The sequence below is a fragment of the Anolis sagrei genome, chromosome 4 (assembly GCF_037176765.1).
Source record: "Anolis sagrei isolate rAnoSag1 chromosome 4, rAnoSag1.mat, whole genome shotgun sequence".
Taxonomy (NCBI): Eukaryota; Metazoa; Chordata; class Lepidosauria; order Squamata; family Dactyloidae; genus Anolis; species Anolis sagrei.
This window is the reverse complement of record NC_090024.1, coordinates 130,573,591-130,599,679: the sequence shown is the minus strand read 5'-3', so window position 1 is coordinate 130,599,679 and position 26,089 is coordinate 130,573,591. Positions and strand designations below refer to the sequence as shown.

At 39.7% G+C, this 26,089-nt stretch overlaps 1 protein-coding gene across 9 annotated transcripts in view; it reads left to right on the top strand.

Annotated features, from left to right (window-relative positions):
• Nucleotides 1–17,594, top strand: part of PRRC2C (proline rich coiled-coil 2C) — an 81,573-nt gene extending 63,979 nt beyond the window's left edge. For 2 of the 9 annotated variants that reach the window (XM_060774361.2, XM_060774358.2), the window contains 8 exons: nt 1,143–1,377; nt 3,312–3,419; nt 5,884–6,096; nt 7,617–7,717; nt 8,207–8,272; nt 10,713–10,833; nt 11,967–12,203; nt 15,866–17,594. In XM_060774361.2, the coding sequence (XP_060630344.2) occupies nt 1,143–1,377; nt 3,312–3,419; nt 5,884–6,096; nt 7,617–7,717; nt 8,207–8,272; nt 10,713–10,833; nt 11,967–12,203; nt 15,866–16,123 (1,339 nt within the window). In that variant the 3' untranslated portion in view covers nt 16,124–17,594. Of the gene's footprint in view, nt 1–1,142; nt 1,378–3,311; nt 3,435–5,883; nt 6,097–7,616; nt 7,718–8,206; nt 8,273–10,712; nt 10,834–11,966; nt 12,204–15,865 lie in introns of all 9 variants that reach the window. The other 7 variants (XM_060774359.2, XM_060774357.2, XM_060774363.2 and 4 more) reach the window with 5 other exon arrangements.
• The last annotated feature ends 8,495 nt before the right edge of the window (nt 17,595–26,089 follow it).

Genomic DNA, 26,089 nt, shown 5'->3' with positions numbered 1-26,089 from the left:
TAGTGTTCACAGCCTCCTGGAAATAGTGATTTGGAAATGTAGTTCTCCGTTTTATTTTGCTGAACAATTGATTTGTCAAGAAGGAGGAGAGTTATCTTATTCTGCACAGCGAGATGAGTCTGCCAGACACAAAATTTTATTCCTCCCTAAGACTATTGCAGGTGCTAGTTTCCAAAACAGGCACGAATGGAGTTTGTGGATTGTTTGCGTTTGTTTGCTTGGGGATGGACTAAGCTCTCATTTTCGCCACTCTACCCAGAGATGGTTCGTTTTTGGATAAGAGTTAAATTGATCAGTGATTCATCCAACCCATTTTTTTGATGTTAATTTATTGACTAAAAGTTTAGACTTGTACATTAGCATATACAGTAAATGTGTTTTAGCAAATGTACAACAAGTTGAGCTGCTACTCTGCAGTTAATAGCCACATGGCTTTCAGATGTGTTTTCCAGATCTTTTATTGGAGTACTGTAAGCAGTATGAAAAACAAAATCTGCTATTAACATAATTCTGTTATCTGAGTTGGTGAGAAGAGGAATCAACACCATTTTGGTTTCTCCATTTACCACCCAGAGATATGAAGGAAAAACAACTGAAGACTTGTGATAGCTAAAAACAAAGAGACTTTGCTGACTGGTTCCTAGAACCATTTTCTTCTCCATTTTCTTTTTCTGTGAATGTCATTTTTAATCTTGACTAGTAAGAGAATGATCAAATTGTAGGAGTCATCAAAGTAGTTGTTTTTGGCTGTTATGAGATCAAAGTTATTCTTCCTGCCTGTCTCTGGGTGAGGATGAATTAACTCAAGTTATATGGATTCCTTCTCTCGACAACACAGAATGCACCTTCATTGCCATACTTACATGACAAAACCATACAGGTATGTTTTATTGATTAGCCCATCAGCCATATCAAAAGATTTGACAAACACATTTAACACATACACATACAGCATACAACCCACAGTACAACAAAAGCCATACTTAAGTGGATTTTTCCTCTAATTATTTTTCTGTAATAAGATGGGGCAAATAATATACTTACCTTGTGGCATTGTCTGTTCTAATTCAGTTCATCTTTCATTTCAGAGAGAGATTTTAATTATATTTGAATGACTAATTCAATCTACCTTTGTTCCATAGATCACAACAGGCATTTATGCAAAGTGGCTTATCTCAACCCTCACCAGTTGTTCTTTCTGGTACAACCTTGCACAACTTCCCAACAGTGCAACATCAAGATCTTGCTAAGGCACAAACAACCCTTGCATTTCAGCAGACATCTAATACTCAGCCTATTCCTATCCTGTATGAACATCAGTTGGGTCAACCTTCAGCACTGGGAGGCTCTCAACTTATTGATACGCATCTACTCCAGGTCAGAGAGACAGGCCTCCTCAGGAAGGTTACTGAAAAGTTGAAATTTCTTGGTGCATATAGTGTAGTGTGATATTGGGTATATCTGTAATTCTCCTGGTTGTAAATTGTGATTATGTTACATGTTATATCAGGGGTATCAAGATTTTTAATCATGCAAAATGAATTTTCAATGTGTGATTTTTCCTTTTAATTACCGTATATACTCGAGTATAAGCTGACCCGAATATAAGCCGAGTCACCCAATATTACCACAAAAAAAGTGGGAAAACTGATTGACTCAAGTATAAGCCGAGGGTGGGAAATGCAGTAGCTATGGGTAAATTTCAAAATAAAAATAGTATTTCTGTCCTATCCACACTTATGTAATATTCTCATAGTATTTTAATATTTGGCACATTGCTTGCTTGAACCCTTAATAAATTATCCCACTCCAGGACTGATTTTAGCAGCTGCCAGGGCACCTCATTTCTGCAGTTGTAAGATGTTATTGATTGTAAAATGCACCCTAAATTCAGTATCAACACCACAAACATACAAAAATATATAAGATACAACTGCAATTCTAGTTTTAGAGATGTTTATATAGGGGGAAAAGAGTGTCTTAGAAAAGAAGAAATACAGTAATTTGCAATGGTCTGGCATAACATCACTTTGAGATCCACTGTCTCCTCAGATCAAAAACTATTTGGTAGCATTGTTGAGGGATTTAAAATAGTGAACAGCTCATTTCCATCTGGGTACAGATCGCAGTACTGCAGATAAACTATCATCGTTATTGGAGAAGTTCTGCCAGGAGACACTTTGTCAAGGGCCCCAAACAGAGCAGCACCCAGTCCTTGCCAAATTTTGAACCTGTATGTGAATGTTGACACCTACGGTTTCGTCAAACAAAAGCTATTTGGTGGCATTGTTGATAAATGGGTGTAGATCACAGCACTGTAGAACAACTGTTAGTCATTATTGGAGGAGTTCTGCCAGAGAGCAATTTGTCAGGACCCATCCTGGCCTCCTCCAGTGCCCCAGCAAAGACAGGAAGTAGATGACACAAAGCTCATGGAGGTCCCAGTTAAATTTAATTTCATATCCTGAAAGGTTCTGGTGTTTGATTGATTCACCCATTGAAGTGGTTATACTTTCATATAAGAACTTACCTCTATTAGGTAGCTGTACCATGCTTGTATTACTCCTCTTGGCAAGATATACTTGAAATAGTTTCATTTATCTGTGATTTAAATCATCCAAGTAGGTGTATGTGTCTGTCTGTACCAGAGGCTGTTGCTAGTTGACAACAACAACAACAACTTTATTATTGTACCCCACTTCCATCTCCCCGAAGGGTCTCAGGGTGGCTTACATACGGCACAAAGTACCTAAGACAAAGCATTAAACAAACATAATATAATACAATTAAATAAAAACTATAGCATATAAAAACAACAATTTAAAACAATCTAGGGGCCCGTTATCATGTCACTAGATTGGCTGTTGCAAGGTGAAGAATTGGCTTTTGCTAGGCAAATTGGCCCTCTGTGATGTAACTGTGAAAGGTGATATGTTAATGAGGGGAAGGGAGGGAGGAAGGAAGGAAAGAGTGAGCCACAAAGAGAGCCATGTTGCCAAGGAGACATAGTGAGCTCGCCCCCCCTCAGAGCTGGGGAAGGGGGACAGTGGTGGGGAGAAAGAGAAAAGGAAAGGAAAGAAAGAGAAAAGAGGGAAGAAAGAAAAAGAAGGCAAGGAAGGAAGAGAAAGCAAGTGGGAAAAGGTATGGGTGGAGGGAAAGTGTACCAGTGTGTGTTTAACATACAGCATATATTTTCTTCACATTTACTTTTCCAAATGATTAATGCCAAAATGAATTGTCCATACATTTATTCTTCAGATTAAAATACCTTTGCCTACCAAGTCAAAATGTCAACCTCTCTTTATTCTCAGGCCAGAGCTACTCTTACACAGGCCTCAAATTTATATTCTGGACAAGTTCAACAACCTGGTCAAACCAGCTTTTACAACACTGCTCAGTCTCCCAGTGCTCTCCAGCAGGTAAACTATGGCACGGTAAATGGATTTCAATTATATTTTATTTGTATGTGTGGTATGTGTTATAAGCTTCACTGTCTTTTATGGGGAGTGATAGCAAGTTTGGTGTTCCTTTTATGATGAGGGGGTTAGTTACCACATTGGGTGGCAACAATCTAAAATAGTCATTTTATGTAAGAAGAGCCTAATGCGAATTATCTGAATAGTACAAGCAAGCAATCCACAGTCACAAGCAGGAGTCATGTGATCTTGTTCTTTGGACCATTGATTCCTCTCCCCTCTTGCACATAATATCCTGCCTTGCTAGCTTAGTAGAGTCTTCAGATTTCTCCTTTTCTTTCTCTATCCTCACTTCCTCTTAAACATCCTCCTTAAATTTAAAGCAATCTTCTTTATTTTACATTTTTTTCCTATTGAAAAACACCCTGGTTTTTCTCAATCTCCCTTATCTTTTTTTTTTAAAAAAAAACCTTTTGCTTCTTATAATGTATGTGTATGTACTAACAGTAGTGGCTATGGAAAAAGAGACGAGAGCTCGAGATTCAGTGTGACAAAGTAAAAAAAAGTCCAGAGAAGCGCCGGTCACCCACCTCATCAAAAGGCTCAATTGATTGCACCTCAGCAAGTCTCTGAATATACTGTAGTACCATCACTAAGAAAAAAAAATCATCTATATAAATAAAAATGTACTGTTCGTTTGTGGGATTACATAACTCAGAAACCCCTGGATGAATTGACACCAAATTTGGACACAATATACCTATCCGGCCAATGAGTGATCATCACTCATAAAAACACAGTGGAAGAGACTTACAAACCCAAAAAACAAAGATACATTAGAGAAGCATACACAAAACTACGTATACACACAAACACACACATATATGCACACATATATACAGACTGGACCACAGCAACGTGTGGCAGGGGACAGCTAGTTCCTTTAATGAGATTGCAGAAAAATCTCCACAGCAGCTGCAAAAAAGCAAATACCATAATGGAGACAAAAAAGCAGGGAAAAGTCTTCAAATAAAGATTTGGGAGGAAACAAAAGCAGTAGGGCAACTAGGGAGACAAAAATAGTGGAGAAAGGGCAAGGAGAACTTGCTTGATTCAGTGACATGCAGCAACGTTATAGTCTTTTTGTGTTCCATCTTTACCATAATAATGTTAAGCAGCCGCAACACACACCTTTGTAATGGCATCCTTCGGCTTCTTCCTCGTTAGGAACAGGATAGCAGACTTTAGAGTTACTTAAATGCAGTTAGTTTTCTCTGTCTTCTATGCGGGTTTATTGGGTGCTAAACTATATTTTGGCAAGGCTGTGTAGTCAAACCGAGGAAATTGGGGATGAGTTAAAAGAACAAGATTACATAAGTTCTGCCTCTGAGGTGACACGTGGGGATTCAATGCTTCCCATTGTCATTCAACTACTGCTTTCAGAAACATGGATTATCTAAATCTCTTATTTAAAACTAATGGAATTTAACTAGAAACACCTGTTGTCAGTTCTCCCACAGAGCTAATGGACATTTAAAAAAAGTATTTTAAGAAATGTCAAGGCTAATACATTTTGTCTGGTGGATTGATCATAACACCTAAAAGTATTCATACCCATTCAGGAGTTAAAGTTTTTCTTTTCCTCGAAATCATAACAAAGGAATTTTCTCAGAACTAAGAAACAAGTAGATAACTGAACTATAACACTTCTACTTTTGGGGGATAAACTAGTAGCATAGTGACAGCAGCAGCAATAACAAAACTAAAAAAGGAAGAAAATGTATTTTACTGTCACCTTGTGTTCACCTTTAAGGTGTCCAGGGAAGGCAGATTGGCTGATTATTTGGAACTAGTTGGATTTGTGGAATTGAGAATTTTAAGAAAAGAAGTAACCATGGAATTGAAAGAAATACATAATTCTCTGATAAAACTCACTGGCGAGCCAATTCAGACAAGTCAAAATTTAGTGAAATTGGAATCAAAAAAGAAAATTCTCCTGGAAATTGTAAATGAAACCTTCAGCAAAGAGATTAATAAGAGCTGTCCACAGGCCTAGCTTGAGGCCAAACAGAAAAATCAACACAGAGAGGCAATGGCTAACTTCATGAGATGGGAGATTTGTGAATGGACTATGCTGTGGGACCATTGTCATGGGAACTTCTATATATGAAATGAAGAAGAAGAAGAGGATACCCTATATGGACCATTTCTGAATGTACAACAAACTAGAAAAGAAACACCTCAGCACCTTTTTTTGTATTCTGTAAAAATATTCAGAATATTTTACTTTTTGAAAACAAGCTCGACAAATATGTAGAGTCCCGATCAAGGGGAGAAGGAGTATAACTCTATTCTGCTTTGGTTAAACCTCACCTGGAATATTGTGTTCGGAGAGAGAACAATTTATTTTTGATGTATGTGAGGCATTTATACAGTGTGTCTATAATATGCATATATTTTTCTGCAGGTGACAGTACCTATACCTGGATCACAACTTTCTTTGCCCAACTTCGCATCAGCAGGGCAGCCTTTAATTGCTCTTCCACAATCCCTTCAACCTCCCTTGCAGCATACAGCACCACAGCCTCAGCCACAGAGTCTGGGTCGGCCATCCCAAGTAGGCCAACCTTTCAGAGGGCTAATTCCTGCTGGAACTCAGCATAATATTATGACTGGAAAGGTAAATTTATTTGTCGATCGTAGCACTTAGATCAGGGGTCCTCAAACTTTTTAAACAGAGGGCCAGGTCACAGTCCCTCAAATTGTTGGAGGGCCGGATTATAATTTGAAAAAATCATGAATGAATTCCTATACACACTGCACATAACTTATTTGTAGTGCAAAAACACTTAAAAACAATACAATAATTAAAACGAAGAACAATTTTAACAAATATAAATTTATTAGTATTTCAGTGGGAAGTGTGGGCCTGCTTTTGGCTGATGAGATAGGATTGTTGTTGTTGTTGTGTGCTTTCAAGTCGTTTCAGTTTTAGGTGGACCTTGAGCGAGGGCCGGGTAAATGACCTTGAAGGGTCGTATCCAGCCCCTGAGCCTTAGTTTGAGGACCCCTGACTTAGATAGTAGGAACTGAAGGGTCTATGAACAGTAATAGATGTTGTTGTTGTTGTTGTTGATGATGATGATGATGATGATGATGATGATGATGATGATGATGGTGTATGAACCGAAGCACATCGCATGCAAGGGTATCTATAGTATGGTGACCATTCCAAAATGTTTATTGACCACAAACTGGATTGCAAATGCAAAATGTTGAACAATTATGGAATTCTGTTCCATCTGTAATGCACAAAATCTATGATTTTGTGAATTAATTTGAAATTAATAACACTGGTAAAGCATACCTTGTAATTGACAGTCAATCACTAATTCACAAATGAGCTATACTTCTTGATATGGCTAGGATAGATCAAGGAGTGGATGAGTATTAAAAGGTGACAAGTGTTGGGTTGTATACAAGTAGCATTCAAGAGCACTTGATAATAGAACACTATGTTACTACTGGGCTCATTTGCATTACCTAGCAAAAAAAACTTGCTTCACATTTCCATGTGAAGCAACTGAACTGGTTTTTAATTTTCTCACTGAAACGAACAGTACTAGACCATGGACATTTTTGTATCAATAGAATGAATGGGTGACACCAGGGTTTGATGTGGGAATAATCCTGTTCCATAAAGTCGATATAAAGGATGATTGGGAGTTCCAGAAAACACCCTGGGCATGCTCAGATTGAATTGTTCAATTAATTTTGTCAAGAAGTTATGTGACCATATTTTGAATGTGTGTGTGTGTGTTATAGCCATTTGTTTCTATCAGCTTTCATGCAGGTCTAATTAAACTCAAGTCTCTGTTCTACCTGTATGTATATAAAAGATTAGTTGTTATTCTATATCTGGAGGGCGTGAAGAGGCATGTGTAGTTGCCTATATAGAAACATGTAATATATATATAAAGAAAGGAAAGCTCAAATTTGAGAGCAAAGTCAGTTGCCTCGTTCATTGACTGAATGTATCTGTTGATCGCTTATAGTCAATCAGTTAAAACTAACATCTTCTACATCTGGTGTTAACCTGATATGTTCTCTGGTGAAATCAATATGATTGAGTCCTCAGACAGTATACTAGTGTTTAATTTTGTTTTTATGGATTTAAAAAATATTGCTGGTTTTCTTCAGATGTCAGAAATGGATCTAAAGGCCTATGGAAGTGTCATTGATAAGCCAGGCACGCCTCCAGTTTCTGGACGAAGCACTACTCCAACATCCAGCCCATTCCGGTAAATAAATATTTTAAGACTAGTTACCAATATAGACTTGCATTAGAATCCAGTTAGAAAACAATGATAATATGAAATTAAGCATTAGTGTAATGCTGCCATTTTGACAACAGAAAAGCAATACAGAAATGCTCAATAAATCACAGACTGAAGATTTGTAATTGTTCAAAATAGATATTTGTACAAAGCATAGATAAGAGTGTGTTGAAATGGAACTGATTGTTTATGAAAAATAACACATAAATACATAGATAGATGAAGTTGGCTGGTTTGGTGCATATGTGTTTTAGGAATATTAATAAAACACCAAAATGAAATCTAAAGGGACTTGTTTTGCCATCAGTTACTGCAGAGTGCATTTAGGTGTTTTCCTTTCTAGTCAGGCAAATGTGTCAGTCATTTAACAGGTGGACGGTTCAGGCAACTGAGCTACTCAGACTTGGATGAAAAAGGAGGACATATTTAGAAACAGGGCAATTTATTTTGCAGGAAATATGAAGACAGAATGGCTGCACACTTGACCAATTTCCATTTATTTCAGCAGAACTTGCACAGGTGTGTTTCCACAGGATTGTTCCTCAGATATGTGTGAATGACAGCAATCAATTTGACTACAAATCAATTATTACAATCTGCCATTATATTTTTTGGTTTTGGAGAAGATAATGGTGATCACTGAAAGGGCTTGCACTCTGTTTTGTTTTGTTTTTTTCTTTGAACTGCTGGCCCTTATACTCTATAGCAGATGGTTCTTTTACATTTCCTAAATTTCAAAGGCTGCTTGCCAGGTAGCACAGGAAATGGGTGTATTGTTTGGGTAACAACTCTCCCCCCCCCCCCCAAATCTCTTACAAGGACAAGCACACATTCTCCATGCAACTCACTTAAGAACTTTCTTCAGAGATCATTAGTTTCTAATGAGTCTCCCTAGGGGTGAGAAAAGCGGTATATAAACATGGTAAATAAATAAATAAATAAATAATAGTTTCTCACCATTGCTCCAGTGAGCCCCAGTTTGGACAAAGATGGGGTATAAGTAAGTGGTTGGTTGGTAGACAGAGAGACAGACCATTGTTAGAAAATACTGATTTTAAATATTTAGAAATATAGAAATCCAGACACCAGGCTGTATGGTAATAATAATAATAATAATAATAATAATAATAATAATAATAATAATAATAATAATCTTTATTTATACCCCGCCACCATCTCCCCAAAGGGGACTCGGAGCGGCTTACATGAGGCCAAGCCCAGCGATACATTACAGAAAAATAAAATACAAACAACAAAAATAACATTACAATAAAATAAATAAGCCAATCAAGTAAAATAAAACAGTGCAAAATAACATAATGGAAAATCAAACACAATGGGTGGGCCAAATGCACGACATAGAATGATAAACTCTGGATGAGATAGCAATGAAAAAGGTATATTTGTGGGAGAGGAGCTCATAGGGGACGGAACAGTTAGACTTTCAAAAAGGTGATTTTGGACTCCCCAGAGCTCAAAATGTTAAGCATGGCTAAATATAGAAAATGTCAAGTTGGCTTAACAAATCCAACTACCAATACTGTACAGGAGGTGTCTGTTGGATGATATCAAACAATTAGCTGAAAAGTATAGGAGCCCCCGGTGGCACAATGGGTTAAACCCATGTGCTGGCAGGAATGCTAACCAAAATGTCGTCAGTTCGAATCCGGGGAGCAGGGTGAGCTCTCATCTATCAGCTCCAGCTTCCCATGTGGGGACACGAGAGAAGCCTCCCACAGGATGGTAAAACATCAGGGCATGCTCTGGGCAATGTCCTTGCAGATGGCCAGTTCTCCCACAGCAGAAGCGACAGTTTCTCAAGTCATTCCTGACACAAAAAAGCTGAAAAGTATGTTCTTTTTCAATAGGTACAGCTCTACAACTATTTCTTTATTATGGGATTGCTACAAAAATAATGGATTTCAGGATACCTTTAACCCCGATTCAAGTTTTTGTGCTTATAAGAGGAGAAAAAAAATCCTCTGTGCCTAATATAGAAGGCCTTTCCCCAAACAGGAAGTGACATCCAGTTTGGGGGAAGGGATAAAAGGGATAAAACAACAGCTGGTGTAGTTGGTTCTCAATAACCTGATTCTCACTCCTGATTCTCAGAAGCCCCCAGTGGCGCAGTGGGTTAAACCCTTGTGCCGGCAGGACTGAAGACCAACAGGTTGGAGGTTTGAATCTGGGGAGAGCGCAGATGAGCTCCCTCTGTCAGCTCCAGCTTCCCATGTGGGGACATGAGAGAAGCCTCCCATAAGGATGATAAAACATCCGGGCGCCCCTGGGCAACGTCCTTGCAGACAGCCAATTCTCTCACACCAGAAGTGACTTGCAGTTTCGCAAGTTGCTCCTGACACAAAAAAAAAACCTTGCCTTAAAAGGAGAGGATACACAGGTCTTTCTGAGAAAAAAGTTATATTTAGCTACATTTTTTATACCCTTGATTTATTGGAAGTGACATGTCTCTTCCTTTATGAAAATTCAGGGAGGGAAATAAGGCTTTCACGTGTAAGCATTATTGATGATCAAATAGCACTTGAGTCAATATAATGCTTAACGCATACTTCCCTGTCCTCTAATATGACACCTGTACATCTTTTTTGCTAAGCAAAATTTTGTATTTGTTAAATAATCCTGATTCGTGTACAGGACGTATGTCTGCATGTTCATTTGAATCCAGAAGAGATTACCAAATCATTAATAAAGTGTCTGTAATTAAACTTGAGTATGTTTCAATTGTGTGAGTGGTGATAGGAAATTCCAACTTAATTTAAAACACGTGTTTCAACCATAATGGCACAAAATAAACTGTTTTCTTGTTTCCCTCTGTTGTCTTTAAACAGGCACTACTAAGTAATTCCCAAATACTGCTTCTAGATACCATAAGAAATTGTAATAGAAATTGTCTCTGATGATACCCAGTATGTAAACTAATGAGGAATGTTTTCTCCCTAAGGGCTGCTTCAACAAGTCCGAACAATCAGTCCAATAAAATGAATACCATCATCTACCAAAAGCAATTTCAATCAGCGGCTGTGAGAATGGCCCAGCCCTTTCCTCCTCAGTTCACACCACAGGTGGGCAGCAAAAAGTTCTCTACCAGGAGGCTGGGATATGTCGTGTGTGATTGTGTAGTTTGACCTTGTTTCAATGAAGAAACCTTACATAAAGCAAGATCTGTCATATTGAGTTTTATATGAATTCCATGATATTAAATCTAATAGATATCAATGTTCTGGTGTAACATCTGTGCTCCTGAAATTGGAGACGGATAACCTCGGACTTCTCCAACACAGCTCTTTATTGCAATTGAGTGTTTTAGTGTTTGCATAGAGGGAAAACCTTGTGTCTAAGAGAAGGGTCCCAATGTGTGTTTCAAGTCTCCGGCAGACATTTAGGGAACACTTCACCAGGATTACCTCAACTGAGAAAATTGGAAAGTTGTGCAAAATAATCTTCATAATAATAATAATAATAATAATAATATAATAATAATAATAATAATCTTTATGTATACCCCGCCACCATCTCCCCAAAGGGGACTCGGGGCAGCTAACATGAGGCCAAGCCCAGAGATACAAAACAGCAAAATAAAAATACAGAATGTAGACAACAAAATTTACATGAAAATGAAATACATACAGTAGCAAAATAAATAAATTTGTCCCCTTGCACAATCTCTGATTCGTTGCGTCCTGTGTAGACATTTCTGGTGAATAGTGCACCTTGGCCACTTAATCTGAAACGTAGTTCCGAATCACACTTCCACAATATAGAATAGTACTCCTTAAAAGGGGAAGTTTTTACACAGTGCAACTACTAGAAAATACCTAAAAAGGAGAGGTGAGATGTGTACTTGTAACTTCTCGAATTGTTTTTTTTTCTCCAAATATTGGACATCGAATGAGTGTTGGATTTGGATTGGAAGCATAAACATGCATTTGTTGACTCTTGCGTTTTGAACTCTATTTGATATCATGCTCTGGTCTTCCCACGGCCTCTTCCCCCTGCTTTTTCAGTCACAGAGGCAGTTTTTCAACACAATACTCACTCCCACACAGAATTCCCCAAACATTACCCATCTGAACTGGGATAGCCCACCCACAACTTGACACTGATAGCACAGCGAAGCCACCATGTGGTCAGGTTGGCAATTTGCTTACAGCTAAATGTGTCTCTTTTTGTTGTTGTTGTTTTTTCCACCACTTAGATCCTCTCTCAGCCTAACCTGGTCCCTCCATTGGTCAGAGCCCCACATACTAACACCTTCCCAGCGCCTGTTCAGAGGCCGCCAGTGGCACTTGTTAGTCAGATGCCACATCAGATGACCACAGGCCTTTTGAGCCACCCTCGATTGCCACATATGGCCAGGGGTCCTTGTGGATCGCTCTCTGGAGTCAGAGGCAATCAGGCCCAGGCTGCGATGAAGGCTGAACAAGACATGAAGGTTAGTAATTTTTGTAATGGCCATGCTGTGTTAACCACAGTTCAGTCTGAAAAAGTTGTAAGGCACAATGCTAATCTTTGTGTAAAATGCAGATAACCCTTTCTGCAGTGGCCAAGTATTTTTTTAAAATTCAAACATTGAGACTAGTTGCAGCAAAGTATCAAAATACACAAGAACACGAATCAACGCTAGGACTCCAAAACTTTGAAGAGTGGATTAAATTCCATGTGAGCCTTTCATTCCCTCTCCCTGCAACCCTTCTCAGTGCTGCACGACTGCTCTGGATGGTTTCTCAGGCTTCCTGAACTAGTTGTTATGGTTTTCAGCAGTGGTTCTCAACCAGATGTTTTGGCTTCAACTCCCAGAGCAGCTGGTAAACTGACTGGGATTTCTGGGAGTTGTAGGTCAAAACACCTGGGGACCCACAGGTTGAGAACCACTGGTGTTCAGGAAGCTGCAGGAGGCCATCTTTCTTCTGACAGCAGAAGTATATCGTTGGTTTCTATCCATTCATTCATTGCAGTCCGTTCGCCTAATCTTTATTCATTTGTCTCTTTTCCGACTGTAGAAACCACCCAAATATAGCAGGATTTCATGACATTATCACAAAGCACTTGGAGACCCTTCAAGATAAAATAAGACACTTTTTCCTTTAGATGTGAGCTGTGATGCAGAGTCTGCATGGATGACATAAAATCAGGGGCAATCTGAAATCACTAAACTCAGCCAGTTGTTAAGATGATCAGAACTTCCTTAATGTTTTCTGTTTTATTTACAAAAAAGTGAGACATGAGTCAATGTATACAAAGAAATCTCGTAGTACCTTTGAGACTGTGTGTGTGTGTTTTCCCACCTCTTGTCAATACAATAGCCAGTGCCTCAACTAAATGAGCTCTATTATTTGTCCAAGTCAGAGGGGTAGACGGTATACGGATCTCATTTAGCTGCCTATCTCTTTTGTTGTCAATCAAATTGCACCTTGCTGCTTGAGTTCCTCAACAATTCTCCCTCAGAGGCCTATGCTCCTGATATTGGAAGTAATGTGTAACTGTCATCATTAGTTACCATTGAAGTGTTTCCTCCATTAAATTGAAAGAGTGCATAGATTTAATTTTTTTATTTCACGCTCTTATACATTGTCTTTTGGGTTACAAACTCCAGTTGCTTATAACAAAGCTCATCAAGTGCACATAAATCTGCATATTAAATTTTGAAGAATTGGAACATTCCTGAAAGATAATGGAAACCGAATAATCCAAATGACATAGAAAAAATAAATCTATATCAGGCTAGAATTAAATTAAAATCATTCCATGTTCTTATTTTAAGCCAGCGTGTGAAATACTGGATAGTTAGAGCAGATAAAAGACCTTTCTCTACTTGCCACCGGCCAAAATGCAAAGAGCTTCTGGGGGATGAACACAAAGTTCAAACCTTGCCAAACATCCATAAGTTGTCTTTTGTATAGTATAGTCCAGGGATCTTCAAAGAGAGGGCCAGGTCACAGTCCCTCAAACTATTGGCGGGCCGGATTACAATTTGGAAAAAAAATGAACGAATTCCTATGCACACTGCACATATCATATTTGTAGTGCAAAAGACACTTAAAAACAATACTTAAAATGAAGAACAATTTTAAGAAATATAAACTTATTAGTATTTCAATGGGAAGTGTGGGTCTGCTTTTGGCTGATGAGATAGGATTGTTGTTGTGTGCTTTCAAGTAGTTTCCGACTTGGAGGGCTGTATTCGGCCCTCGGGCCATAGTTTGAGGTCTCGTGGTATAGTCCTTTGTCTACCTGCAAAGCAAAAGACATATTGCTGATATATTTGAAAAGCTTCACATAACATTTTGGTGGTTGTCTCTGCTTGACGGAGGTTTACAGTAACTAAGCATGGTAACAACATTGCTGTCTGTGCTAATGTGCATGCCATTTTGTCAAATAGAATTGCTACGTTTATATTGTATAGTAAGCTCACTATTGCACTCTGGCCTGAATTCACATTTGCACCCAGCACCACCCAAGAGTCCACAAGTACTAACTAAACCGTTTATTGAAGAAAACAAATATAAAAAGACAAAATGTAAAAAAAACAATGTCCAAAAAGCAATAGGAAAATAAGCCTTTCAAAAAGCAATAGTCCATGCATCAAAGTTCTGTTCAAAAGTGACAAGGTACATGAAAAAACCAGGAATCAAAACGTAGGCATAAATCCATAACCAGGAACTTCTTTCCAAAACATGAATCGATGAACATGAGCACAAGACGTTCCCAAAGATCTTAAACATGAACGTGGAACAAGAACAAAATCCAAGGTATACACAGTAGCACAACATTGTCTGCTCTAAACCTTTCAGTAAACAACGCTTTATTTTAAGGTCTACAAGCCTTTGACGTCTAGTCTGTTTCAAGGATTTATCACGGAGTCTTTGTGACCTCCATAATTTGACTCTCTCCTCCCGGAGATTGAATCTCATACACCTACTAACCCTAGGTGTTTTTCCAGGGGAAAGGTTGTTCCCTTCCAGCTCTTATCTTCCATTACTAAGGAACGGCCAGGGGAAAGGTCTTCCCTATCTTCCAAAGCCAAAGCATCTCCATCTCCTCCCTGCTCTGAAGCTGTTTCTTTCTAACCAGACGCAGACCTATTCTCCCAGACAGAATCATGATGCAAAATGTCCCCATTTCCCACACTGGAAAGCCCATCATCCCTGACAACCTCAGACTGGACAATCCCCTCATCTTCAGCCTCTGGCTGAACCACAATACTCGCACTGTATTGTGCATTGTATGTTTTTACCCTGTTTCCCCTTCCGCTCCCTCAACCTTATTGTGCTTCAGTATTTATATTTATATTTTTAATGTACTAAACGTACCAAGTTTGTATGAAAGTGTGACTTCTATTTCCTGTGCTGGTCTATGACCGAAATAAATGATTTGGTTTGATTTGACTCGCACTGTATTATAAATATAGTTTAAGTTGCAGCTCTGGCAATCTGGTTATGGATTTCTAATGACAGCATTTAAAATCATGACTAAACCAAATGCCACTGAAAAAGAGATTTGTCTTGGGGTTCTTAGATGTCAAGATCTTGGGTTTTTTTGTTTTTTTTTAAACTATTCAATCCTGAGGAAAGCATAATTGCATTGCAAAGAGGGAAGTACTTCATTGATAGCAAGCCTTTTTTCCTTTATTACCCCATCTTACGTTCCCTTTTACTAAAATATAAAATAGATTGATGCTTGTTTCACATGAACAGAATTCATGTTGTAATTTAGTCACAGATCAAGTTATTTTCTGTGTGTGTGTGAGTCTGTCAAGTTCTACATGGTGATTGTAACATCTTAAACTACACAATGTGTATAATGTTGACTATAAAGAAGACTAGTAGAAGCTGAATGGCCTTCTTTTGTTGAAACAGTTCAGCAAAAGTAGATATGCAGCTAAAGCTCTAGAGCAGTGGTTCTCAACCTGTGGGTCCCCAGATGTTTTGGCCTTCAGCTCCCAGAAATCCTAAACTGGCTGCGATTTTTGGGAGTTGTAGGCCAAAACGCCCGGGGACCCAGAAGTTGAGAACCACTGCTCTAAAGATACATCAGATATATATGTATTTTTTCAGGTTTCGACTGTTTAATAATCTGCCTTTCTTTTTGATTAAGGCAAAACAGAGAGCAGAGGTCCTTCAGTCCACACAGCGATTTTTCTCGGAGCAGCAACAGAGCAAGCCGACAGGAGGCAAAATACAGAAAGTACTCGACGATGGGAATAAAGGTCCTGAAGGAGCGCCAGACTCCTCCACAGCATGTCAGGACAAGGTGGACGAGAAGCCGAGTCCTGCGCCGGCAGCCACCTCCAAGCCTGTTAGAACTGGACCAATCAAACCTCAGGCCATCAAGACAGAAGAAACAAAGTCTTAAGAATGTTGTCCATTACACCGATATGGGGAGTGAAGTGACAGCCGGCAAAACCTGTCATGCCCAAGGGCAAGGCATGTCCCTTCAAGGCTGCAAGTGGCATAAAAAAGTGCAGATGAGAGCAGCTACACACTCTAATAAGGATGTTGGAGCATGTAGTTTTTATGCCACTGCATGAAAGAGCGTTATCTTTTTGAATAGAGGCACCTCTCTGCTTTTTTAATGAGAAATAATGCTCCCGAGGCGGCATCTTAGATGAAGGGAAACACTTTGCTGTTGGTTTGCTGCTGTTTCGTTTTGGGAAGAGCAACAAATGTAAGAGAAGGCCTTGTTGGACACAACCAGGTTTGGCTTTACGTTACTGGGGGCCCTAACAGGATGTTGATCTTTAAATAATGAACCAAGAGAAATTGCAGCAATTGGTAAGTCACATAGAGCAACTTAATTACACACACACTTTTCTTCCATACAGACATGCCGTTTTGTTCTGTGTGTGTTCTGTACCAGACTTCCCCAAAAGGCTGCTACTATAGTTTGATATGGTGCTGAACTCAATGTAAAAAGAATCAAAATCCTAATTGACCCCCCCCCCCACCCCAAATATATTACTCTTATACCAGAAGTGCAGACTAAGAAGGCTCTTTCTAGGAGTTACATTGGCAGTCATATTGAGGTATGGCGAAATAGTAGGGGGAGCGGGTGGTGAACGCTTTTTGCCTTCAAACAGTATTCCGCTTATGTCTGTATAGAGCAACAAGCATTTGACCTTGTGCCGTAAGAAGAGCATCCTCTCTCTCTCTCGTGGCACATTCTAATAGCAAAGCTGCATCACACTTCCTTCTTGCTCACTGTGTGCTGGGAAATAGAATCAAGTCAAATAATGCCTTCTTAATTGTATCCTTCTAGTAGTATAGGTGTAGGAGAGTACTGTATGATAACTTCTGTGAATGTAAAATACCCCATACCTGCTTATGATATGTAGTTGTGACTGTGCTATCGCAGAGCTGTTTAATGATGTTACTCTAGACTTTTCAAGCCACGACCGGTTGTTATCAAGAGCGCCAGTGCCACAAAACCAGGGGCAGAACGTTTTCCTTTGAGAATTCCATGTTCCGTCTCTTTCCCGGAATAAAGAGTAAGATAAAAGTCTAATCTGTATAATTTTGCTCAGATGATGGCAGAAGCTAGAAAGGTCTGTTGCTGCTATTGATACCTAGTGAAATGCTGTTGGTTATTTTTTTTATATAAATATTATAATTTGACTTTTTGGAAATTTAGCTGTGATGTCAGCTTTGGGGAAGAGGTATCCACTTGTACTGTGAGTTGGCATTGTACAGAAATTAACAGCCATATTGGTCTAGAAATGTTTAAACCTTTTCATTTGTACAGGGATAATGCACTGTATTAAATATGTATGGTCTTATTTACATGGGTTTGATTACAGAAACTAATAAAATATTCTCTACATAAAGTACCTACGAATTGTATGCTTTGTTGTCTGTACTTAAATTCCTACCTAGTCATGGGTTTCTCAGTAGCTTTAGAAAGCCATATTACCAGTATTGATCAAGAATGATAGTATCATAAAGTTGGAAGAGATCACAAAACCCAATCAGTCAAAGCACCCCTAACAGATGCCCATCCAGCCACCACTTAAAAACCCACAGAGAAGGAGACTTCACTGGACTCCCAGACAACAATGTATTCTGCAGGCAAAAAACTCTTGCAATTTTTCCTAAAGTTGAGGTGGAATCTTTTCCTGCAGCTTGAATTAATTGCTCCATGCTAGTGGTTCCCTACCTTTTTTTTGACCAGGCACCACTTTTACTAGGGACCACTCTCCAACATTAGTACCAAAATCAGTTTTTGGTCAATTTTAGATTTGGTTTGGTTATTGGAGGTGCTGATTCAGAAAATTGCATTGAATAGACCACATCGGCTCTACTTTCTGATACAGAACATACGCCATCCAGTAGTCGCCATCTGCTTGCCCACAGAAAACCATATTTAATAATCTAGAGCTGATGTGTAGTAGTAATCTTTTGTGGGTAGTCTGCCTCTCCCCTCCCAACATCTCTGTTGCCTTGACACTATAAGAGGATTTCACGAGACCACTTACTCTTGTTGCCATGTGGTTTCAAGGCAGCGGTGTCGTAATGGTGAGGGCACGGACCATATTTTCGTTTTTGTGGACCACTGATTGGGAACCGCTGCTCCATGCCTTAGTCTCCTTAAAATGTGGTTTGTCATATCATAAAAAGGCATGCCAGCCAAGTCTCATTGTGCCCCTCAAAATTTAACTAGTTTTAATCTCTCGACGTTATTCATGTCAGATAGCAAGCTGCAAAACATGTTTCAAAATCTGGCATTACTAAGCCCCCTCTCTTTCTGTCTTGTAGTACGTTGAATCTTCTTGGTTTCTTTCCCTGCTATATTAATTTTATTAATTTTTGCAAACTCTTCAATGGATTGTCCCTTAATAAATTGCCCAACTTACTGGGTAAGGTCCGTGGCGGCAGGGGGTGTCCTCTGGCCGGCCATGCTGGTGGCTGGGGGCTTCTTCCCAGAAGCCCCCTGCGTGGCGGGAAGTTTCCTGCCAGGACGGGGAGGGAACATCCAGTGGTTCCAAGGGGTGCCATGTTTTATTGCCCGGTATTGTGCAGGTGACACCGTCGGGTTTTGCGGTATCGGTCAGCAGTGGGCTGAGCGATCTTGATTCAGAATCCATGCCGCAATCCTGAGTTCCTGTAATCAATAAATAAGTTGTGACAACTTTTCATCCCAACGCTTGGTTCCAGTTGTCTTTTTGTTATGGCAGTGGGAGAGGGGGTCGCCCATCCACACACAACTATTATTGGGATAGTTTGGAATAGAAATGTTTTTGGTCGAGTGTTCATTTTCATTTATGCTCTTAAGTCCTCGTAAGGATAGAGGGCAGCTTCTGATTCCCCCCACCCTGCCAAATGCGGATGTACATATACTGATCAAGGTTTGCATTCTACTAATACCTTGGATCTCAATCATTAAATCTTTAAACTGAATAAGTTCACAATTATCCCAATGCTCTATAATTTTAGTTACAAATGGGAGAATGAAACATTACAAGGACTATCTTGCTCCATATCTTTATTCCAAACAAGGGCATGACTAGCAGAGGACATTTTCCAGACATCAGTTAAATCTTGCAAAGCAACAGGTCCAAAGGAGAAGCATGAAGACTGACAAACTTGCATAACGTGCCAGGGGGAAAGTAGAACATGACAAATCAACTAACCATATATTTGTGGTTTGCAAGGGAAGCTGTTTGTGTACCCAGTACTGATTCTAATACCCAGAAAAGGACAAATAGCTATCCTGAATGTAGGGCGTTGGGGTTCGGTCAATTTGTGCTAGTTGTTCCACATGAGGCACGGAACCTGGTTTGTGCGGATAAACAACAACAAGAACTGGTGGCACATTATTTGAGAATTTGTGACCACCTTCATACCCCTGGGAAACTGGTGATGAATAGACAGCATAGTGCATTGGCATAGAAGACTGGCAAAATCCATGGCCTATGTGATCCAGGCCTCTGTTACTGAGAGAGTAAACAGTGCAGTCCCCTTCCGTAGGTTGACACTTGGCTAGTTCAATTGACTCTTGCACAGGACCTCTGGAGAGTGCAGGACAGCTGTCTAAAATATGCCTGTCTTCTATCTGAGCTGGGGACCACCATGGATGAGAATGGAGACATCTTCCAAGGCAGGTAGTGCTTTGGATTCTTTGGACTTGAGCTGGAGAGTTCTGTTTGATGAAGCATGGATCGAGCCCTTCGTTGGTGGAAAGGTCCTGCCTTCCTGAGAGACACTGCATGCAGGCTTGATTCGGATGGCATGAGTAACCTTTGTGAAACCTTGCAGAGTGATCAGGAGGGGATAGGTTGCAGACAACAATAGAGGAAACAGGACAGGCATCTCTAAAGGGAAGATTTAAGAGAGGCGTGCAAAAACATTTTACATCCATTTGTCTCTGCTCCTGCGCAGGTCATAATCATCTGGTGCCTAACCTGTTGAGGGGAAATGGGAGTTAGTCAAATGGCTGGAGTTAGTCAAATGGCTACTTCTAAAATAAGCATTATTGGGGTTTGGTTATTTATTTATTTATTTACAGCTTTTATATTCCACCCTTTTCACCCTGCAGGGGACTCAGGGCAGATTAGTGTACACATATATATGGCAAACATTCAATGTCAATTTTAACATACAACATATACAGACATACACAGAGGCTATTTAACTTTTTCTGGCCGCCAGGGAAGCTGTTGCTTTAATCGTCCATCTGCGATGCTGATGAAGCACTTCCGCATTCCCACATGCTTCCCCGCTGGAATGCTTTGCTGGAGTCTTCTTCATGGCCTCATAAACCAGTTAATTTAGCCTCCCCACACTTTTAAGGTGGTACCTTATTTTCCTACTTGACAGATGCAACTGTCTTTCGGGTTGCAAAGGTCGAAAACAGGCTACACACAATTTGTTGGAAACCCACTCCAATCCGGTCTGGCTTCGAACTCATGACCTTTTGGTCAGAGTGATCTTAATGCAGCTGACACTCAGCCAGCTGCGCCACAATCCTGGTTACTGCAATGGTTCACAAATCTGCTGCCTTGACTTCAAAAATTGTGTTGTAAGTGCTGTGTCACTCAATAGGGGAAACACAACTCCTGATTATGTTAGGTAACAACATTTGAAAAAAAATCTGTTCCTGGTTTGAAAGTGTTGGTTCCTGATCTATTTTGCGTACTTACTTACTTACACACACACACACACACACACACATATATATATATACACACACACACATACACACACACACACACACACACACACACACTGTCCCTCTCGACCCGCAGGTGACACGGGGCTGTTTACAGTTGGTACCAAGACCATAAATGAATTTATTGTTATACTCCAGAAACTTCATTTTTGTGAGTGCCACAAACTATGTTGAGACTCTATGAGATATTAATTGAAAAACTATAGCAAAATGTGCTGCAGGATGTCCCACAAAAAATAACATTTTTGCAGTTTAATAAACTTTTTCCATGTTTTTATGATGGAACCAATTGGGAAATGACATTTGTAACCCAGGAACACAACTCTCGTTACATAGTGTTAATTGATCTCCTTCTCCCCTCCCAATACTTTTCTGTGTGATTCTTTAGAAGGCTACCAAAAATGAAAGAAAAGAAAAAGAGGTAGCGTGCAGAGCTGGAGAGAAAAGAAAGCCCAATCTGGGAGAACTTTGCCTGAGCATCTGAACAGTGGAGCTGGTTCAAGGATACATAAGAAACATTAAGGAAATGTCAGTTAGAGGTCTGACCAGATAATAATTTCTAAACCCTCACTACCTCTGAGGATGCTTACCATAGATGCAAGTGAAACGTCAGGAGATAATGCCTCTAGAACATGGCCATACATCCCCAAAAAAATCTACAACAACCCAGTTATTCCAGCCATGAAAGCCTTCGACAATACATTTCAGTCAGAGTCCTTGGAAGTAAATAATTACCAGACACCATGCTTGGGACACAGCTCTTTGGCAAATCTGATAAACCAAGATTGTGCCAACTAATGTATGAATTAGTATTTCGGCAAATTAAGAATAATTCTAAACCAAACTTCTTATAACAAATTGAAACATCTTTTGGAGCAAACTACTTTTGTAGACTCATTCTATCTTCATCACTATAATTGATATAGGTCAAGTGGATGCAACTCTGGATGCCATGTGCCCAGTGATAACAGATACTCTTTAATTTGTGGAACCTGAGGATGGGACCGCCAGCCCTTCCTTGAAAGACTATTTATTTATTATATTTATACCCCGCCCTTCTCACCTCGAGGGGGGACTCAGGGCAGCCTCACAAAAGCACCATGAGGTGCCAACATCATAAAACCATCTGCAGTGCTTTAAAATATTAAAATAGCAATTAAAACACACTTCTATCAAAATCAGAATCCAAAATACAGTCCAGGTCAGTTCATTACCATAAGTTGCTAAGACTTCTTCCACTTGCTGCTCACTGATTGAACGCTTGGTCCCATAACAAGGTCTTGATTTCCCTTCAAAAGACAGGAGGGAGGTGGCCGATCTTATGTCTCTAGGGAGGGCGTTCCACAGGCGGGGGGCTACTGCTGAAAAGGTCCTGTCCCTCATCCCCACTAGTTGCGTTTGCGATGGCAGTGGGATCAAGAGCAGGGCCTCCTCAGATAAGTTTCGTGATGGTTTGTACCAGAAGATACGTTCGGACAGGAAGTCTGGGCCGGAGCCATTTAGGGTTTTAAAGGTTAAAACTAGCACTTTGAATTGTACTCGGAAACTAATCGGCAGCCAGAGGAGCTGACGTAACAGGAGTTGTGTGCTCCCTGCATGCCGCTCCAGTGAGCAACCTGGCTGCTGACCATTGGACTAGTCTAAGTTTCCGTGCAGTCTAATTGTTATATTCCAGAAACTTCATTTAATATTCAATTTTGGGGCAAGGTGCTGAAATGTGTGGTAGTCTCCAGGAGTTGCTAGATGAACGAGGTCATATAAATCCAGTTCTTTCTGACTTTAGACCTGGTTATAGAATGGAAAGGGCTTTGGTTATCTTGACTGCACTTGGAACTGCACAGAGGGAATGTATCCATACTGTTTCTGCTAGAACTTTCCATATAGTTAATCATGATATCCCTCTGGGATAGGACTCACGAGGCATTCTGTCTGTTATCCCAGTTGTTCCTGGTGAGATGAACTCAGAAGGTGGTGCTGAATTATTCATTAGCCAATGAGGTCCTTTGTGGGTTTTTTCTACCCCATATTCTTTACCATATACTCCAGTTCTTCTAACTGATGATCTGGACTGACAATGTTTTCCTCTCCGTGTGCCAGACTTTCACTAAATGGCTATACTTCTCTTAGGGACATCTGTATGTGTAAGTGTCCCTTACATGTGAGAATATCCTTTTTTGGTTGGCACTTTCTTTCTCCTTCCACATGTAAACACCCCCAACATACTGTGAAGCCCTTGAAGCTGCCCCACGTGGCTATTCTATACTTTGCAACTAATAGGCAGGATTGGAGAAGCATCTGGCTATATTGCCCCATAGACAGAGTCACCATGATGCCATCAGCACTGACATCTTCCAGGACTCTCAATATTTCGGTTTATTTCCAGAAAGCTTTAATAACTGGCACCAATCACTACTGAGTAGCATATACATGAAACTGCACTTTTCTGAAATTTGGGGATCAGATGTCACCTGAATGCCGATGACACCCACCTTTATATCTCCTTCCAATATAATTCCAAGAAAAATACGTCATCCATCTACCAGAAATAGACTGGATGAGGGAAACTAAATTGAAACTTAATGTAAACCGGAAACAGTTAACTGATTACAAGGTTATCTTGAAAGAATTTGTTCAGAGAGGGGTTGTTGTTGCCTTCCTTTAATGCTGAGCAAGTGTGACTTGTCCAGGTTCACCCAGTGGATTTCCATGGCCAAGCAGGGATTCAAAACCTTATTCTCCCAGTGTATCCAACACTCAAGCCACTACATTACACTGGTGGGGTTACACTCCCCTTAAGACATAAGTTTGCATCTTTTTTGTACTTCTGCATTCACCCACTAAGCCTGGATACCCAAGCTTCAGTAATGACCAAAAGTGCATTTGAACAGTTATGCCTATTCCTAGATATGTCAAATCTGGCTGTAATAATGGTTAACTTTAAATTACCTTTGTATCAAATTTAAAGGAACAGTCATATGCACTAGGTGGGCTGGCTTCGAAGAGGGTTCTTCAGATACCTCAGCTAGTACAAAAAACTGCAGCAAGAGAACTACAACTGGCTAGAGGGAGAACATAATTCCACTGTTGCTACAAATCAACTAACTTCTGATGTGCTTCTGGGCACAATTCAAAGTGCCGGTGAAAACCTATAAAACCCTTTTTGTCTGGGGCCCAGTAAATATTAAAAATCATATCTCTTTATCTGAGCCTGCCTGAGCTCTAAAAGAATCAGAGGAAGTACTTGTTTCAGTCCCACCATCTTCCCATTTCATTCAACAAGAGATAGTGGCTGTTCCCAGCCTTTGGGATTCCCTTCCTAGGAAAGTAGGATGGTTTCCTTCTTGGGGTTTTTTTCTGCCAACAAATGAACATTTTCCTCTTCCAACAGGATTTCAGGAACTGATGGCAATAGACTCTCAATAGTGTGTTGTTTGTTGTCTTAGGTATTTTATCTTTTGACAATTTTAAAATGATTGTAATTATATAAATTGATTGTATAACAACAACAAACAAACAAACAAAGACACAACTCTGTGGCCCAGATGATTCACTGGAACTTATGTCACAAGTACCACCTACCACCAGTAAAGAACTGAGAGGATCATAAACCCGCAAAGGTCGTGGAAAATGAACATGCAAAAATACTGTGGGACTTTCAAATCCAGACCGACAAAGTTTTGGAACACAATACACCAGACATCACGATGGTGGAAAAGAAAAAAGTCTGGATTATTGATGTCGCCATACCAGGTGACAGCCGCATTGAGGAAAAACATCAGGAAAAACTCAGCCGCTATCAAGACCTCAAAATCGAACTGCAAAGACTCTGGCATAAACCAGTACAGGTGGTAATTGACACACTGGGTGCCGTGCCAAAAGATCTCAGCCGGCATTTGGAAACAATAAACATTGACAAAATCACTATCTGTCAACTGCAAAAGGCCACCTTACTTGGATCTGCATACATCATTCGAAAATACATCACACAGTCTTAAACGCTTGAGAAGTGTTTGACTTGTGATTTTTTGATATGAAATCCAGCATATAGATCTCGTTTGCTGTGACATACTGCTTTTGTGTCAGTAAAATAATAATTGTTTTGGATATAATAATAATAATAATAATAATAATAATACTTGATAACAGTAATAATAAAAGGAGGAAGAGAGGAGGAGGAAAAGGAGGACAAAAAGAAAAAGAAGCAGCAGAATGACAAATTCTTTGTAAGAGACTCACGGCACTGTGTCAAAAAGTTTTGCTGTTGAATTATTGCAGCTGCTTTGTTGCATTCCAGTTTGGTTCTCAGATCTTTATGGTTTTATTCCCCCACACACACGACACTGAGACTTTTGCTGAGAGTGGCAGAAAACCTTAATGCCTCCACATTGCACTCCCTCATATTCCCATGGAGTAGTTGTTAAACTTCATTAACTTCAACTAAGATTCTTCAGTTTGGTGCCCATCCTGGTCAATGGAAGGAGGGGAGATTTGTCATCAGTGGTTCATTCTGATTGGTTAGGTAGGAGTCTTTGATGATGTCACACTAGTGCACCAGGTCATCACAGTTTTGTAAAAGGAGTTGCCATATTAATTTCATACAGTACCTATTGACTTCTGAGCACATGCCACAACTTGTCCTCACAATGTGTTATAGGTTTAAATTATGCCAAAAAGGGTTGTATGCTGAACAGAAGCAGGCGACAACTGGAATCTATCATGTTTTTGAAAAGTCAATAGACCACAAAAAACCTTACTCCAAAATTGTTATTGAAGAGATCTGGGAATGAAGTAACTGCTTAACTGATTTTACCAAGAAAATAAATATAAACACGTTAATCCTGTATTTCATTTCAGCCTTCTAAAACCAGCCATTGCGTTGAATTCTTGGCACCGGGGGAAAAAGCCCACCACTGCCTGTTATAATCTGTATAAATAAAAATGTAATGTTAGTTTGTGGGATTAACAGGACTCAAAAACCACAGAACGAATTGACACCAAATTTGGACACAAGACACGTATCAGGCCAACAAGTGACCATCACTCATAAAAACACTGAAAAACACAGCAGAAGGGACTTAAAAGCAAAAAAAAAAAAGAAAAAGAAAAAAGAAAAACCAGAGATGCTACAGCGCATGGCAACCAAAACACACAATAGCA